General features: G+C 35.4%; 1 protein-coding gene across 26 annotated transcripts in view; it reads left to right on the top strand.

The window, feature by feature from the left end:
• The window catches only part of BRAF (B-Raf proto-oncogene, serine/threonine kinase), a 180,857-nt gene that overhangs the window by 80,171 nt on the left and 81,717 nt on the right, over nt 1-18,969 (top strand). For 23 of the 26 annotated variants that reach the window (XR_014066798.1, XR_014066796.1, XR_014066795.1 and 20 more), the window contains 3 exons: nt 2,570-2,833; nt 15,491-15,594; nt 16,452-16,554. Coding sequence is in view for 19 of the 26 variants with exons in the window: in XM_081534331.1 (XP_081390457.1) it covers nt 2,570-2,833; nt 15,491-15,594; nt 16,452-16,554 (471 nt within the window). In the remaining 7 variants the exon portion in view is untranslated. Of the gene's footprint in view, nt 1-2,569; nt 2,834-15,490; nt 15,604-16,451; nt 16,555-18,969 lie in introns of all 26 variants that reach the window. The other 3 variants (XM_081534322.1, XM_081534320.1, XM_081534340.1) reach the window with 2 other exon arrangements.

Here is an 18,969-nt window from a genome sequence, read left to right as displayed (position 1 = left end):
TGCAGCAAGGATAATGGGGTGAAATGAGCCAAACCAGATACGAAACAAGGCGGGGAAGGAAGTACCTTGGTAGATTGCATCTATGAGAATGGAGAGGGGTGGAATAAGTAAACGTTTTTTGTTTAAGAAAGAGTTATTGATAAATGCAGTGAAATAATAGATTGTAATCCACAATGGAGGGAATAATATATTTTCAAAAATTAAGGCTAACATTTTGATACAGAGTTAACATTCTGAAAATTTGTTTACATTTATTACTTTTCCTAAGCTTAACTTTGTGTAGTAAATGTACCTGCTCAGATGATAATAAGATTATATGATCTGTGTGTGCAAGGAGGAATTTTAGTCTCCTTAGGCTGTATGTATATAATCTTCAAAGGGTAGGAATTGTATTGGTCTTTATTTTTGTGGTTTGAGCCCCAAATAGTACCAGGCACATGCATGCTCAGTATATATTTATTGAATGATTAAGTATCAATAAGTGGATCATATTGAAAAAAGATGTCCTTAAGTAATTAGCCCATGGAACTGAAAGCTAAATAGAAACATAGCTCAATAGATATTGGACTGATTTGACTATAATGCCCTGAAATGGTGTGAAACATTTTGGGGCCAGCATTGAGCAACTTTTGGATTGTAAAGGAGAGTGCTTTTTTATGTAGTTTAATTAAGCCCTTCAGTAGCTCATTTTAGTATTTTCCCTCTACCCTAAAAAAGGTTATATGGTGAGATCAGACATCAGGTGTGGTGGCCTATATTGAATTGAAATTTCTTCTTTATTCTCTTCTGAAAGTATTAGTCACTCAGTCATGTCTGACTCTTTGTGACCCCATGGACCGTAGCCCACCAGGTTATTCTGTCCATGGAATTCTCCAGACAAGAATACTGGCGTGGGTTGCCATTTCCTTCTCCATTATTCTCCTCTACCTGTGATAATTCTTCCTTGCTTATAGAGTGAAGTTCAGGCTTCAAAGCATAGCATATACACAGTCTCTCCAAGCTGGTCCTTTACCCACTTTTCTAGTCTTATAATTTGTGTTCCTATTCTTCACTTAAATTACATGAACATCTATTGATCCCTTGATATGTCCCAGGTATTGTATGACAGTCAGTTATACTAGTCCATAGTTTTCCTCTGTCTTAAAATTTCTAACCTCCTTACTCTGTTAAAAATGTCTCCTGTACTACACAGTACTCTCTTCTCCCCACTTAAATCTATCTATATAAGTGCTAACATTTTAAGCCCCCCCCCTTTCCTTAGTCTTACCTTGTATCAAAAACATTCTTTCTCATATACAACACAAATAAAAAGGCAGCCATTTGCTTCTCTGCAGCCCAATAATAAACTCTCTAGGTAATGGGAAATGCCACTTTTAAAATTTTGTAGCCTTTTATAAATGTTTGTAGTGTCGCATCTGTTTGGGGTGGTAGGGAGACGTGGTGGTGGTTATGGTGTGGAGGGGAGAAGGTGATTACCACTGCAGTAAAGAACCATGGGCATATACATTCGAATCCATTCTATCTCTTAATTTTCAATTATCATTCTATTTATAAGATTCTTCTTCTTTTAGAAAATGATATTTTATGTGATCATTTGACCTTTCAGCTTTAGAAACATACCCTGATGGATAATGGTCTCAAAATTTCTTGACTACAGGATGTACACCACCTTTTCAAATAAAATTCTATTCTCTAAGCAGTGTTTGATGGGAAAGGGGAGGTCATAAGGTATCCATAGTGCAAAAAAGAAGATAATTTTAACTAATAACTGTTTCAGAAAAAAGGTCACAGTTATGCATCCTCTAATCCCTGTTGAGGAGACTTTGATGGTTATGGTGAGATCTGGCACTGTGTACCTTTGCCTGCCTGCCAAATCGCTTTAGCATGTCTGATTCTTTGCAAACCTGTGGACTGTAGCCCATCTGGCTCCTTTGTCCATGGGATTCTCCAGGCAAGAATATTGGAGTTGGTTGCCATGCCCTCCTCCAGGGGATCTTCCTGACCCAGGGATCGAACCCACATTTCATGTCTCCTGCATTGGCAGGTAGGTTCTTTACCATTAGCGCCACCTGGACTGTATACCTTAGGCTTGTCTTTTTGACAGATCTCTCTTAACACCTCATCTCCTTTTCAGCCTCTCTCAGTTGTTTAGAGAAAGACCGAGAGAGATGTGAAACCTTATATACCTATAACTTATCTAGAAAAAAATGCTTTGATGTAGTAGTTTATCTTATGTTAGATGTGTAGTTTGGAAGATAAATTGTGATTTGGCCAGAAAATAGCTAACACTAGTTTTTTTTAATTAATATTCATGGCTGTTATGGACATCATACATGTATGTATGTGTGTGTGTCAGTTTCTAGATGTAGTGTCTTATAACAGAAGATTTATCAATTTAAAGATAAAAGTACTAATTTACAATACTCCCAGTACTTATTTTGTAATTTGTAACACAAAATCCTTTACCTAGATTATAAAGAGATTATAATCAAAAACTAAAATTTCATATTTCCTTTTGTTACTGTCAGGAAAAAGTCCAGATTCAATGTAAGTCTACTTTATTTTATAGGCCTATGAAGAATACACCAGCAAGCTAGATGCCCTCCAACAAAGAGAACAACAGTTATTGGAATCCCTGGGGAATGGAACTGATTTTTCTGTTTCTAGCTCTGCGTCAACGGACACCGTTACATCTTCTTCCTCTTCTAGCCTTTCAGTGCTGCCTTCATCTCTTTCAGTTTTTCAAAATCCCACAGATGTGTCACGGAGCAACCCCAAGTCACCACAAAAACCTATCGTTAGAGTCTTCCTGCCCAATAAACAGAGGACAGTGGTGAGTCAGCTTTTAATTCATCATGGCTTTTTCTTCGTATTTTTCAGAAAGGCTAGTTGTGGAAAATGAAATGTGATACCCAGTGGTCATGCGAATGGAAGCATCCATTTAAACAAGAATGGAAAGGACATAGTTATTTGGTGCCAAAGTCTGTGTTCCTTAAGTGGAACAAATTGCATTGTCTTTAGTGTCACATGTATACCTGTCTACCAAGCTTGAACCACACTCACGTCTGAGTACTAGTTTAGAATCAGTCAGAATTTTGAGACTTAAGCTTGTTTGTTGTCTAACATGTGTTAGGTAAGATTTGTTCTTTGCCATAGAGAAATCCGTATTTGGATTTATTATCAAATGTTGGATTCTTAGTGTGCTTGACATTTTTCCTCTTGTTTACATAAGTTTTGATTGTTGATCATTATGTCATCATTGGAACACAGTACTCTGTAAATAACCTTTACAGCAGGGAAATCTGCAGGAGAATTATAGATGGTCTGTAATCTCAAGTGCAACAAGTACTGCCAGTGGACATAACTGAATGGAAAAACGCACCTACCTGCATCACTCATATTTTATAGTGTATATGGCTATTTTAATATTAATAAAAAACCATTTCATTACCAAATACAATTGAAGCCAAAGTCATCTTTTAATTTTTCCCCTCAGATAGCATTAGTAATGCTTCACGGAAAAAGTTTGCTGACGTACTTATGCTATAGTGGCCTCCAGTGGGGTCAGTTTGTTACCCGGTGAAACAAAGGCATGTGAATGTCATTATGTGGAGATACAAGACTAGGCCTTTGGCCTGTGTCACAAAGGTAGTTGAAACTTATATCCTCACATAGTCTGAACCTTTGAAAAGCTTTACCTTCAATAAAAGGGTGAATTAGAAGAAGCTCTGTTCACCAGCATACGTAAATAACAGGGAAACTTTCTGTCTTTGCCGGGGCCCCAGATAAAGGTTAAAGTTTCCCTTGTGAATTCTTAACTATAGATCTGTTCTTACCATAGTGTGGGGTTCATCATTATGTTACCTGCATTATTCAGGAATTCTCAACCCAAGAAATGAAAATAAAAACAGGCTCTGAAATAGTAATAGCACTCAGGCACTGGGCAGAAATAAATGTAAATCCCTCCCTTAGCCCATATAGGTCTTATGGAATTTATACACATAATACCTCAATGACAAGGTCAAAATCCCAAGTTATAGTATGCAAGGAGAAATAGTCTGTCATCAGTGAGTTAGAAGACTTAATAGCAGCAAGATTAGATTCCTAAGAAGGAACCAAATAGAATTTGTAGGTGGCCTTAAAATTTAAAACTCAGTGTATGACACTTATCATCTCTGAAGTATTATTGCTAAAAAGAATTGTGTCAAATGTTAAGCTTCTGGTCCTTCCACTTTATAAGAAAGGACAAGGAGTAAAGGGAAAAGTTAAGCACCATGAGAAGCAGACACATTCGAAAGGTGGACATTCCATAAGACAGCCTGGACTCTCAATTCATGGAGAATAAAACGTTGGCGATTATTCTACACTAAATAGACCAAAGAGACAAAACAACCAAATGTATTGTGTAATCCTGGTTTGGGACTAGGGTGAGAAAGAGCTGTAGAAGTCCTTCTTGAGATGGGATATGTCAAATGTTGGTTGAATGTAGTATGTTTTTATGAAATTATTAGTTTTCCTAAGTGTGATGATAGAGATATTATTATATAGGAGAATATCTTTATTCTTAGGAAATATATGCTTAAAATTTAGGGGTAAATTGTTATGATGCCTGCAACCTCTCTTGCCTCTTTTTTAAAAATAAAACTTAAATATAGTAAAGTGTACAAATCTCAAGTGTACAGCTCAGTGACCTACATGTGTAACTGCCATGCAGATAAAGATTATAGAACATTTCTAATGTTGAGAGTATACTCTTGTGCTCCCTCAATTGAGTACCCACCTTTAAGAGTAACCACTATACTGAATTCTGTCTCAATCAATAAATTTAGAACTTACTTTCAAATGGTATGATGGAAAACAAAATGTTAAAGAGAGAAAACAAATATGGAGAAGTAATTTTAGAATCTGGGAAAATTGTATGTTAATTGTGCCATTCCTTCTAATTTTCTGTGTTTGTAGTTTTTCCTAGTGAATTTGGGAAAATTCAAAGAACATGGAACAAAAGAAAAACAGAAAGTTAAAAAGAAACAGTTGTCCCTAGGAAAAAAAATTAGTGAGCATATTGATACTGATTTGAGGAAGTAGCAAAGTAACACTTTTACTAAAATTTCAGTATATCAAGCTGGTTACAGCATATTACAGACCAAGTGTTAAAATGCTATATAAAAATCAAAATATTTATTTTTAAAAACTCAATGGATTAATTTAAAAGTAGATTGAATCCAGCTGAAGGAGGAGAATTGGTGACCTCTGTAAAACAGAGAAAGAGAGTTATAGAAAATATGAGAGGTTAATAAGTATGAAGGATGGACTGAATAGTTTCATCATATGCCTCAAAGCAGAAAATGAGAACAAAATAAAGGAATGGGGCTTCCTGATAGCTTGGTGGTAAAGAATCCACCTGCCAATGTGGGAGACATGAGTTTGATCCTTGTTTCAGGAAGATCCCAAATGCTGCGGAACAACTAACCCTGTGCACCACAACTGTTGAACCTGTGCTCTAGAGCCCAGGAGCCCCAACTACTGAAGCCCTCGTGCCCTAGACCTAGAGCCCATGCTCCACAGCAAGAGAAGCCACCGCAATGAGAAGCCTGCCCACTGGAGAAAAGCCTGTGCAGCAACAGCCCTAAATAAATAAATAGATATTTTTAAAAAAAGAAAAAGAATAAAGCTAAATTCAAGCAAATGATGGCTAACCTTCATTAAAGACACAAATTAAGGATTTGAGACACATAAGCTTTGTTTAAGTAAATTTGAATTCATTCTTATTAGATGTAACAAAATGAAAGAATATTGTTTTAAAAATACTTAGGAAAAATTACCTATAAAGAAATTCCAGTTAGATTATCAAAAAATTTCTTTATAGCAGCTATAGAAGCCAGAAGACAGTAGAATAATATACTCAAAGTGCTGAGTGATGCTGTAAGTTGCTTAGCTAAAGTATGAGTTTAACTTATCGGGTTCACTATGAGTCAGGGCACAGTAAAGCCTTTCCAGATGAGGAGTTTACTTTTCCCAAGCTCTACCTGAAGGGACTACCCTGGACATGACTTAGAGAGAAAACTGAACACAGAGGAAGGAATGACAAGTAAGAATTAATTGTAAAAATGTAAACATTTTTAAGTAAGAATTAAATGTAAAAAATTGAACACAGAGGAAGGAATGAAAAGTAAGAATTAAATGTAAAGCTGGTTTGTGCAAGAAAACACAGAGGAAAATATTTTGTGACCTGGAATCTGGCAACAGTTTCTAAAATATGACACCAAAACACAATCCATAATGAACATGTTGATAAGTTGTACTTTATCAAAATTAAAAACTTCTTTCCTAAAGACTATATTAAGAGAATAAAGAGACAAACCACAGACTAGTAGATAGTCTTTGCAAAATATATATCTGATCAAAGACATGTATTCAGAATATATAAAGAACTCTTAGAACTCAACAGTAAGGAAACAATTAAATGGACAAAAGATTTGATTAGATACTTCAAAGAAGATATGTGAATGGCAAATAAACACATAAGAAGATGCTCAACATCATGGGTCATTTGGAAAAAGCTGATTAAAGGCACAAGATACTACCACACACCTATTAGAATGACTAAAATGAAAGAGTGGCCTTACCAACTATTGGTGAGGATGTGGAATGGAATAACTGAGTTTTCATACACTGGTGATAGGAATGTATAATGGTATAACCACTTTTGAAAGCAATTTGAAGATTAACTGAATGTTTTAAAGTCTTTTAGCTTTAAAGTCTCAATAGCTTTTTTTTTTTTTGGAAAAAATAGAAAAATCCACCCTGAAATTCATATGGAACCTCAAGGAATCCTGAATACTCAAACAACTTTGAAAAAGAACAAAATTGGAGGTCTCACACTTCCTGATACTAAAAACTTATTATAAATTAATAAGTAAATCATTTTGGTACTGATATAGACAGATAGACCAGTGAAATAAATGGAGTACTTTTAAATTATTTCTTTTTGATTATAACCTTCCTGTTGCATATGAAGTGGGACTTTGTTGTGATTTTGATATACTTTTCTCTATTGGCTGATGATATCAAGTGGCTTTTCTGTATCTTTCCTGGAGAAAGTATTTACTTTTATAAATAGTTTTTGCATGGCATGTGCAAAACTGGGCATTACCCAAGTGGCTAAATAAGTTTGTTATATCTGTCAAATGGAATACTACTTAGTAGAAAGAATATATTACTAGTACACATAACAGCATAGATGACTCTGAAAGTAATTATGTTAAGTGAAAATAGCCAGACAAAAATGACTGTATACTTTATAATTCCATTATAAAAGTCTAGAGGAAATTCCCTGGTTGCTCAGTGGTTATGACTTGGCACTTTAACTGTCACGGCCCCTGGGTTCAGTCCCTGGTCAGGGAACTGAGATCCCACAAGGCATGTGGTGTGGCTGGAAATAGATATGTAGGTAGCTAAAGCAATTACAGAAGATATGAACAACATAGTTGTCAATTCTATGTAACAGACATGTAAACCTTGTACTAATCAATGAAAGAACACACGTTCTTTTCAAGAGTGTATGGGACACTGAAAAACTTTTTTGACTGCATTTTAGGCAAAAAAGGGAATCTTCACAAACACAAGGTATGTTTTTTGAGCATAATGTAATTAAAGTAGAAATTAGTAACAATAATGGGAAACCACATTTTTAGAGATCTGAAGACACTTGTGAATGTCATATGTCAGAGAAAAAATATGAAAAAAATCCTAGTCCTATCTAAATTTTATTCTTCTGTAAAAAAGTAAAAAAGAACATTTCCTAACTCATTTATAGAATTTGTGTATCTTGGTTCTCAAACCAAAGATCATTTGATAGAGAAAAACTAAAGGTTAATCTAATTTAAGAACATATTTGCAAAAATCTTTAATAAAATACTGGTCAACTGAATCTAACTGTATATATTTTTAAAAAATAATTATTCTAGGAGTACAACAATGATTTTTAAAAATTAGTGCAGCTCTGGTATTTCCTTGATGGTCTAGTGGTTAGGACTCCATGCTTCCACTGCACAGGGCATGAGTTCAATCCCTGGTTGGGGAACTAAGATCCCATGTGTGTGTGGTATGCCCCCCTCCAAAACAATCAATGCAGTTCTTATTAGCAGATTAAAGGAATAACAGTGTATAGATATCTCTAGATACAGTAAAGACATTTGATGTATTGAAAACCTTTTTGTAACAAGAAAGAAACAAAAAACCTGGAATAAAAGACAACTTTCTTGGTAAAGGGTATCTATCAAGTATGTCTAAAGAAGGATTCTGCGTTCTCATTAAAATTGGAAGCAAGACAAATCTACTACTTATGGAGTTGAATATTCTAGCCAATCTCCATCAAGACAAAGAAATAAAAACATAAATATTAGAAAGAAACAAAACTGTTATTTTTAGCAATTAATTTGTCTACATAGAAAATCTACTAAATTATTATAATAAATAAGAAACTCTGCACTTAATAATTGGAACATGCAATTTTATTTAAAAAAGGATATCATTGACAAAATAATTTTTAAATGTTTAAGACTTTTATAAAGAAATTTGTACAACTTTATTGAAAGACATTTGAAGAGAGTAAAGAAATCAAAAGTTACTTTGTTCTTGATAATCTTCCTAAATATATTTGTCACCCAAATTGATCAAAATTATGTGCAGTTTCTGCAGAATTCTAGGGTATCTCATCCCATCCTTAATACCTTATCTGAAAAGTTGATTCTCAAATTTATATGGAAAAGCAAAGAGCTACCGTAGAGGCCTCTTCTAGGGACTGACCTCTTTTAGTGTGAAGAAGTGTTTATTTGAAGTTTGGTTCTTTTTTCTTACTTGTCTTTTATTGCATTAAAATTCACATGAAATGCATGTAAAACTTCTTTTCTAAATGTTACAATGATTGTTTCTTGGTGGTATTAGAGGTATTTATTCTTCCTTGTCAGAATTTCTAACAAATATGTTTACTTTAAAATTTCAAAACTGTAATTTCTTAAAAAGTAATTTAGAGATTTTATAAGATACTCTGTATCAAAATGAATGTGTACTCATTATTTCTAAAAATGAAAAAAGTATAAGCAAGGTAAGTGTCCCTTGGTACAGAGCTACTTAAGACTATCCAGGTCATGGATTAGATACAGTGACTAAAAAGAACATAAATGTGTGTGTCCTTTGAGATAGTTTTGAATCATATATAAAAACCTGTTAATTGCGATTATCTGGAGGATGGGGACATTGCTGGGGGCAGGAGAAAGGGACTAATCTTTTTGCCTTATACTTACCCCCTTCTTTCACATAATACCAAGCTACTTGTTTTATTATGGTTAAAATTATTGTTCAGAATGATCATATCTGATTTATTAACTATTTCATTATGGATAATTAAATGCTGCAAAATACATTTAAATACACATATCCTGAAATGTTGTGGGAATATTTTAACGTTAGGGACTTAAATATTGGGTCATGGGGTATGCACACTTAAAACTTCATAAAATGTATATTTTATGCAGAAAAATTTTATTTTACTGGTTTATATTCTCTCTAGTGTATAAGACTTCCTTTTCCCACAAGACCCTGGTCAACATTGAATGTTAATGAAATTTAGATGTTACCGCCTTCCAATGCAGGAAACGTGGGTTCGATCCCTGGGTTGGGAAGATTTCCTGGAGAAGGAAGTGGCAACCCACCCCAGTATTCTTGTCTGGGAAACCCCATAGATAGAGGAGCCTGGTGGGCTACGAAAGAGTTGGGTATGACTTAGCAGCTAAATAACCAATCTAATAGAATTTCAAGTATATTAGACATGAGAGACCCTCATTCATGTAAATTTTTCAATGTGTTGTGTTAACAACAATAAGTTAAAAAAAATCTCGCCCAATTTTCCTGAAATGTGGCTTGTCCTAAGCTGACTTTCTTAGTTTAAAAGACAGAATTTGCTTATTCTATTTTTTATAGGTTTACTAAAATATCATTTATAGACATACAATTTACTTATTTAAACTATACAATTTTAGTCTATTCACAGAGTTATGCAACTGTCAGCACTGTTAATTTTAGAACGTTTTCATCACTCTGAAAAAGAAACTGTGTACCCCTTAGCAGTCACTCACCATTTCTCCCCAGTCTTCCCAGTCTTAGCCAACCACTTACTTCCTTTCTGCCTCTCTAGATTTGCCTGTTCTGTACATTTCATTCCATATAAGTGGTATCATATAATATGTGGTCTTCTGTGAGTGGCTTCTTTTGCTTGGCATAATGTTTCCATGGTTCATCCAGATTATAGCATGTGTCAGTGCTTCATGCGTTTTTATGGTTGAATAATCTGTGTGTGTATCAAACCACATTTTATTTATCCATAATGAATTTTGTTTTCACTTTTGAGTATTAGGAATAATGCTATGAATATTCATGTCCAAGTTTCTGTGTGGACATATGTCTTTGTTTTTCTTGGATATATTTGCCTTTGCAAATATTCAGATGATTACATTGACTTTAGATCTTTGTTAAGGTAGGATGCTAGTTTTTACACTTTTTTAGAGAAGTTATTGCAGCTTCAATAGCCTAATCAAGGACATTTAATTTTGGAATTTGGAAAAGAGGCATTAACTTGGTTCTTCTGAAAATATCTTTTTAGTCTTTCCATCTATAAAAATTGAAACAATGCTCCCCTACTCCTTTACTGTTGTTGTTTAGTCCCTGAGTTGTGTCAGACTCTTTCGCAACACCATGGACTATAGCCTGCCAGGCTCCACCGTCCATGAATTTTCTAGGCAAGAATACTGGAGTGGGATGCCATTTCCTCCAGAAGGCCTTCCCGACTCTGGGATCAAACCCACATCTCCTCCATTGACAGGAAAATTGTTTACCACAGAGCCACCTGGGGAGTCCACCCATTTTCCTTTGTGAATAGGTAATTCTTACATGTGGTGTTTGTATCAAGAAATCTTGTTTCTGCCCCTGTCCCTATACATCCAGGTTCCCCTACACCTTTTAGGTTACTTTTTATTTGGGGCTGGGGGGTGGTGTGCTGCGTTTCTAAAGGTGTAGCAAGAAGAAAATACAAAAATATATTCTTATTTTCCCACTCCTCTCCATACAAGGCATAATACTGTATATGTCATTCTATATTTTGCTTTTAATGTTTTGCTATGTTTTTCATGTTTAATGTTTTGCTTTTAATGTTTATGTGAGCCAGCCGTGTATCTATAGATTCCATTGTACAGATGCACTATAGTTTGCCAGTTATATATATATATATATATATATATATAGTATATGATATACTAAAAGTAGGCTTCCTTGATCAAAGAGAAATATACATTTGTAATTTTGATAAGATACTTTGAAATTTTGCTTCATAGATTTTGCTTAATTTTTCACTGCTGCCAGCACTACAAAATTCAGTAAACTAAGATCATGGCATCTGGTCCCATCACTTCATGGCAAATAGATGGGGAAACAGTGGCAAACTTTATTTTGGGGGGCTCCAAAATCGCTGCAGATGGTGACTGCAGCCATGAAATAAAAAGACGCTTACTCCTTGGAAAGAAAGTTATGACCAACCTAGACAGCATATTAAACAGCAGAGACATTACTTTGCCAACAAAGGTCTGTGTAGTCAAAGCTATGGTTTTTTCAGTAGTCATGTATGGATGTGAGAGTTGGACTGTAAAGACAGCTGAGTGCTGCAGAATTGATGCTTTTGAACTGTGGAGTTGGAGAAGACTCGTGAGAGTCCCTTGGACTGCAAGGAGATCCAGCCAGTCCATCCTCAAGGAAATCAGTCCTGAATATTCATTGAAAGGACTGATCCTGAAGCTGAAACTCTAATACTTTGGCTACCTGATGCGAAGAACTGACTCATTTGAAAAAATCCTGATGCTGGGAAAGATTGAAGGCGGGAGGAGAAGGGGATGACAGAGGATGAGATGGATGGCTTCACCAACTCAATGGACATGAGTTTGAGTAAACTCCGGGAGTTGGTGATGGACAAGGAGGCCTGGCGTGCTGCAGTCCATGGAGTCACAAAGAGTCGGACATGACTGAGCAACTGAACTGACCAGCACTGTATGAGATGCCTGTTTACCATAGCCTCACCAACAGAATATGTTGTCAGACTTTTGTATTTTTGCCAATTTGATAAGTGGAAAAATATTTTGGCAAGTTTGAGTTCGCTTTTCTCTGAGGTTGAACACTTTTTCATAATTTTGAATCCCATTTATAATTTGTTTTCTTGAACTCTCTTTCTTTTGCCCATTTTTCTGTTGGGTTGGTCTTAAATCTCAATTTTTCAGGAGCTCCTTATGTATCAGGAAGATTATATTCCTGTTACATAAGTAGCAAATATTTTTCCCAGTTTGTATTTGTCTTTTGACTTTGCTTATATGGTCATTTTCCCAGTATTTGTAGGGGATTTGTTCCAGGACCCCATAAAGCATCCCCTACAAATATTGGAGGATGACTAAGGATACCAAAATCCTTAGATGCTCAAGTCCCTTATATAAAACAGCATAGTATTAATATTTGCATATAACCTATGCACATCCTCCTGTATACTTTAAATCATCTCCAGATTACTTATAGTAGGCAAATTTAAGGTTTACTTTTTTGAAACTTTCTGGATTTTTTAATAAATATTTTTGATCCTCGGTTGGTTGAATCCATGAATGTGGCACCAACAGATATGGAGAGCTGACTGTAGTATGTTGTGTGAGTGTTTTCTTTTATGGCTTCCAGATTTTGCATCATAGTTTTATAGGCCTTCTTCACTTGAGATTGTAAGGGAGCTTGCTATGTTTCTTCTATTTCTTTTATGGTTTGTCCCCTCCTTCCTTCAACATTTAAATCTTTGATCCATTTGGAGTTTACCCTAGGATACCGTATGAAGTATGGATGAAGTTTCTTTTCCTAGATTGGTTCCAGTTGTCCCAGCATCAATTACTTAGAAGTTCATCTTTACCCTATTACAGATGCTGCCTTTATTTTGATTTTATTTATGTGTTGAAGAGTCTGCTCTTGGTTTTTCTGTTTCATTCCATTGGTCTGTCAGTTTGTTGAACAGGTAGTATCATGAAGAAACAAAAATCAGCCTATTGAAGTGGATGAAGGACAGATTGATGACTTTCCCTTGGTGATAAGAGTGGGAAACCAAAATTTTGCCTGCTGATATAACATATATACACCTTGGAATCAACCTGTTCAGAGAAGCATAAGGGAGCTTAGCTATATTAGAAGATGGCATTATAGGAGTGCATGAGAGAAATTACCAAAGAAACTGAAGGGTGGACAAGCCCCAGTCCATTAATGACCTTGTATGCTGTATTAAGGAATTTGAATTTCACCCTATAATTAACTGGAAAAATTTGAGAAGATGAATGAAATGTAAGGTTATATCACAGAATGAAATTCTGAGTTCAGTGGGCTCCTCAGCAGTCCATAGATGGGCTTGAAGTTTTATGTTTCAAAGAGATTATTCTAAGGCTTTTATCAGGTTCTCAGAAGTATTTGGCAAGCATTCACACACACACACACACACACACACACGTTAAGAATGCCTTCTTTTAAAAAGATTTCACTGATAACAGGATAGGATAGATTGGATGGGGTTTGAAACTAAAGATAGGGTTGCCACCTAAGAAGTTTTGCTTTAGAGTAGGCAGAATACGAATAGCAGAGGGGAAAAGTGAGCTTTCCCTTCTGTTCATTATTTCTGGAAGGTATGGCCAATTCTCACTATTGGCAGTAGATATGTTCTGTATATTTCCTGCAAACACTGAATTAGTGAATACTGAACCACTGCTCCTAGGACAAGTGCAGGATTACTATTATAAATGAGCCAAAGATGACCTCTGTATATTGGCCCCTAGATAGTTTATTTCTTCACAGCAGGCTGGGGTCCATTAGCTTAAAAGTCACCTGGCATGGGCAGTTGTTTACAGTATGAGAGCTAGAAAAAGAAGACATGTCACCTTGATTAACCTCAGCTGGGAAGGGTCAAATTTGTCTTCTGTGCATGCCTGCAAAAGCATTGCAAGTATTGATTTGGGGGTTACAAATAAATTCTAACAAATAGGCAAATACAGAATCCATGAATTAAGATGATCAACTGTACAAATCCAGTCTCTTGAATACTTCCAGTGATGAACCTACTCCCTCAAACTTTTCCCTTGCTGGATAGTTTTTAACAGTTATATTGAGCTAAAATCTGTCTCCTGTTTTTCTAATCTTAGGTCCTAATTTGGCTTTCTGGATTGTTCCCCATTGACATACTATTTAAATTCAGCTGTCTGTTTTATATTCACTTTCACTAAATTTTTCCCTCTCTGGCATAAGAGTCCCAATTTCTTTAGAAACTTTTGGTTTGCTAAGTACCTTAGTGATTTAAAAGAATGAAGCCTTTAATTTTGTTATTAACTAACACATCTTGTCTGTCACCCTCCACTCCCCTCTCCGCATAAAAACTGACCAACCTGAACTCCCGTTGCTTCACTTTAGTCTACACTGTGTTTGTCAGTTCTTTTTCAGTTTTAAATTATTCAAATTAATAAGAAGGGAGATGAGTCACTGGCAGAAAAGACCAAGATAGAGATAACTTCAAATATACAGAAAGATTATTTTTCTCTCTTTTCAGTGCCTCTTCTCTCTTCGCTCCTAATGTCATCTCTGCTTCTCCTTGAGTTAGCTTCATTCTGTAGCCAGATTTTTCTCAATGTACTAGGGAAGATAGCCATTAGGGATTCCATATTTCTGTCTTCTTGGAACTTTACAGTAGGAAAGAAACTTCTGTCAACCAGAGTCTATCTGTCAGTTAAAGGAAGAACCGTAGTACTGTTTGGGTCATATATCTAGCCCTGGATCTGGGATATGGGAAACTGATTAGCCAGCTTATGTCATGTGCAGCCAGAAAAGTAGTGACCCTGGATTCATAACTTCTCGAGTATGATGTGGTTTTTAGGGAAAGGTGGGTTCCCAGAGGAAATAGGAATGCCAAACAACTAAACAACAAATATCAGCTGTATACATTAAGACAAGTATTCTATGTTTAGGATCAGTAAGAGGTCTCTTAAGGACCATGATAATGATTGAAGGATTACAGTTTTCAACTTTGAACAATGTTGGATCAAAATTGATTTTGCTTTAAATGTTGACATTTATTATTTCTCAGCAGAGAGCACTTAGTGATCTGTTGTATTTTCTTTTCTTTTATGTGTTGAAGATATTTTGTAACTTTAATAAAAAACTAAAAATTAATTTTGCCTTAAGTTGGTGAGCAATAATAGATGCTTGAGTCATAATTTTCCATTAATATTGTTAGCCCTAGAAACAGTTTTCTGACATAGTAATCCATATGACATTTTCAAAATGTTATAAAGGTAAATTACTGGGTTTTGTTTTTTTTTTCAATGATGTGGAAAAATATATGATTTATTTCTTCTGCCTCATGCCTGTCTTTACGATGCCCTAGGTACCAGCACGGTGTGGAGTCACAGTCCGGGACAGCCTGAAGAAGGCCCTGATGATGAGAGGTCTGATCCCAGAGTGCTGTGCTGTGTACAGAATTCAGGATGGGTATGGTTTGTATGTGATGCGAAACTGTGTTTGAAAAAGGAAAAAAAATCAGATACTAAATTTTGAGGTTTTCTGTAAGATCTTTACCCAAACCTAGGGTATTGAAAATCAACCTCAGAAAAAAAAAAAAAGAAAATACTAAGTTAATTAGCCTAAACAAGTCTGGTATTCCCTTTGAGGAGTGAACATTAGATAATTTTGTGTGATGATGGTGTTTATTATTCTGATCAAATGACTTTATATGGAGTTTAAGATTCTTAAAATTTTGAACAATTTTCTCTGTTTCTTATTTGAAGAATGGACTCTTTTCCACTCCTGTTTTTAATATACTCATAGTTCCACCAAAGACTTATCAAAATTAACATTTTATATTGAACTATTTTTCAGAAAGCATGAAATTATGCCATGACCCCCACCCCTTCCACTCCCAATTTTGAATCCCATCTGGAAAAGAAAAAAAAAAGAGATCTCCTTTTTGGGGGCATATTGTCCCTTGAGTACTCTTTTTCTTTGAATGGATAGGTAAATCCATACCTGTGATTTTTTTTTTGTTTTTTTTTTTTTTTTTGGACCCCAGGAACAATCCATTTTCTGCTGTTGTAGGTCTTTTCTGGAGCTGACTTGAAGAAAAGAGTACATCTCTTTACCCTGCTGTTTGTCCAAGAGTGATACATTTATTTGGGGTAAACTTAAAAATTAATTTATTGCCATTTAAATTTCTAACGATGGAAGACTAGGGAGCCAAAACTCCCTCACCATTACTAGCCCCTCAATAACCAATTTTCATATCTTCAGCATGAGGTATATGAAGCTTTTTAGGTATGATAACCAAGAAAGGCTGTGTCTGCACTTTTCAGGGAGAAGAAACCAATTGGCTGGGACACTGATATTTCCTGGCTTACTGGAGAGGAATTGCATGTAGAAGTGTTGGAAAATGTTCCACTTACAACACACAACTTTGTATGTACTTTTTATATTTTTTTTAATGTCAAAAATCGTTAAGTTCTTTGAGTTTTTATTTAAAGAATATGAAGTATGAGATGAATAATTTTGGCTCTTTTTTTCCCTAAGTTGAAAATCAGTTTTATTATTTAAAGGAAAAAAAGCATCACATATTAAGGAGGTTTTTTTTTTAATCATTATACTTTGTCTTTAATTTTGAAAAGTAATAGATAGTCATTATTGAAAGAAAATTCTTAAAAAATTTGAGTGGTATGAAAGTATATCAAGTAAAAATGTGGAAGTACCCTACCAGAGGTAAATAGTTGTTATTAATAATTGATTATTGTGTAGTCTTTCACAGTCTATCTAAAATGTGTGTTCTTATATCTGCAAGCCCAAAATATTCTTTCTTTTTTACTTCCTTCATTTTCCTTCATTATTTTCCATTTCTTTCCTTTTTTAAAAAAACTAAAAATGGAATTATATTTTGTATGAACACAGCATCATAGGCATCTTTCCATGTCAGTACACCTAGCTATATTATAATGATTACATAGTAGTCCATAAGAATATAAATTCAGTGTATTTAACCATTCCTCTTTGACATTTATGTTTTTAAAGAATCCATTCTAAACATGGTTAAATAGACTCTGCATACACCTTGACACACTTGTGTAAATGTTTCTGAAAGATAGCGTAATGGAAGTGGAATAGCTCTCCTTGAGGACTGAAGAAAGACAGATGTTAAAGCTCTCCTTCCGTACTTCTCCCTTTATCTAGTTTTTGCATCTGCCAGAACCTAGCCTAAGCTAAGTGTCTCCAGCATGAGGCCTGGAACAATGGAACCTCTCTACCTAGGAGATAGGGTACAGTTCCCAGAGCTTGAGAACCTCTCCCCTGAACGAGTAGCCAGCAGCCAAGATTAGAGTGATCTATAAGGCAGGAGTGCGTTTCTTACTTTTCTGTGCATGAAATTTAAACTGTAGTTTATTTTTCTAGATGGATAGTAATTGCTTCCCTTTTGGCATCAAGTGTTTTCCCTTGTGCCTTTGTGATTAGAACAGCTGGGTTCTTCTGATTTCCCAGGGGGTTAGTGTTTTGGGGGCTCCATTAGTGGTGAATAATGAAATCGGGTTTGTTCTTCAATAGATAAGGCATCTTTTGGACAAGTGTAAAATACACCTGATGTCAGTCAGATTTACCGCAAAGCAGATAGTTTTATAATCATGAAATAAGGCATTCGCTAGTATTGATTTTGTTTTTTAACTTGCAGAATTTTGAGAAGATAAATCTTAAGAATTTTTATTTCAGTTTTTAAGAATTAAAAAAAAATAGTTGAGTTTACATTTCACAGTGGTCACTACTCTTTTTCTTAGTTATTCTTCTTAATTAAAAATTGGATATGAGAAGGTAAAGGAAGTCCTAAGTTAGTAACCTTGAAGTAGTGTCTCAGGCAGGTCCTTGCACAAGAGGACAGTGAAAGCAAACTGCAGGTGAGTTTCAGGGTATGGGAATCTGCACAACACAGTTGGAGACCTGCCAGTAAATATTTGTTGAGATCTTTTTGTCTGCCAATATTTTGTCTGATCTGGGGATATAACTGTGAAGAAGGAAACAGGATCCCTGCCTTAGGGCTTCCCCGGTAGCTCAGCAGTAAAGAATTTGCCTGCAATACAGGGAACACAGGTTAGATCCCTGGGTTGAGAAGATCTCCTGATGAAAGAAATGGCAACCCACTCTAGTATTCTTGCAAGGGAAATCCCATGGACAGAGGAGCCTGGCAGGGTACAGTCCATGGAGTCGAAAAAGAGTCAGACACAACTAAGTGACTAAATGTTTTAATTAAGAATTTTCATTTAACACTCTTAATTACTATATACATTTAAAGTGCTATAGATACACAGAATAGAGATTCCTAGAATAAATGTTTTAATTAAGAATTTTCATAAAGACTCTTAATTACTGTATACATTTAAAGTGCTGTGTGTGTGTGTGTTAGTCGCTTAGTCATGTCCAACTCTTTGTGACCCCATGGAGTGGGGCCCACTAGGCCCCCTGTCCATGGAATTCTCCTGGCAAGAATGCTGGAGTGGGTTGCCATTTCCTTCTCCATTAAAGTACAATAGATACACAGAATAGAGATTTCTAACCTGGCTTTTGCGGAATCAGGAAATTTTCCCAAAGGAAGAACAATCAAAGCTAAGACCTGGTGGATGAGGAAAGATGAGTGAAAGGAAGACTGCTAGACAAAGGGAACAGCAAGAAAGCATGTTACCTTTTCAGTTTTGAGAGAAGTTTAGAATGGAGGCTACATACATGGAGAGGCAGATGTTAACGGTGTAGCATGTATACGAGTGGAGTAAGCTCATGTGAGTCCTCGTATGCTCTGTTGAAGATTTGGACTTTTCCCTAAAATCATTGGAAATTTAATGA

This window comes from Giraffa tippelskirchi, chromosome 10 (genome assembly GCF_054371585.1).
Source record: "Giraffa tippelskirchi isolate mGirTip1 chromosome 10, T2T-mGirTip1v1.2.pri, whole genome shotgun sequence".
Lineage (NCBI taxonomy): Eukaryota > Metazoa > Chordata > Mammalia > Artiodactyla > Giraffidae > Giraffa > Giraffa tippelskirchi.
Note: the sequence above shows the minus strand (reverse complement) of the source record. Positions and strands in the feature narration are given on the sequence as shown.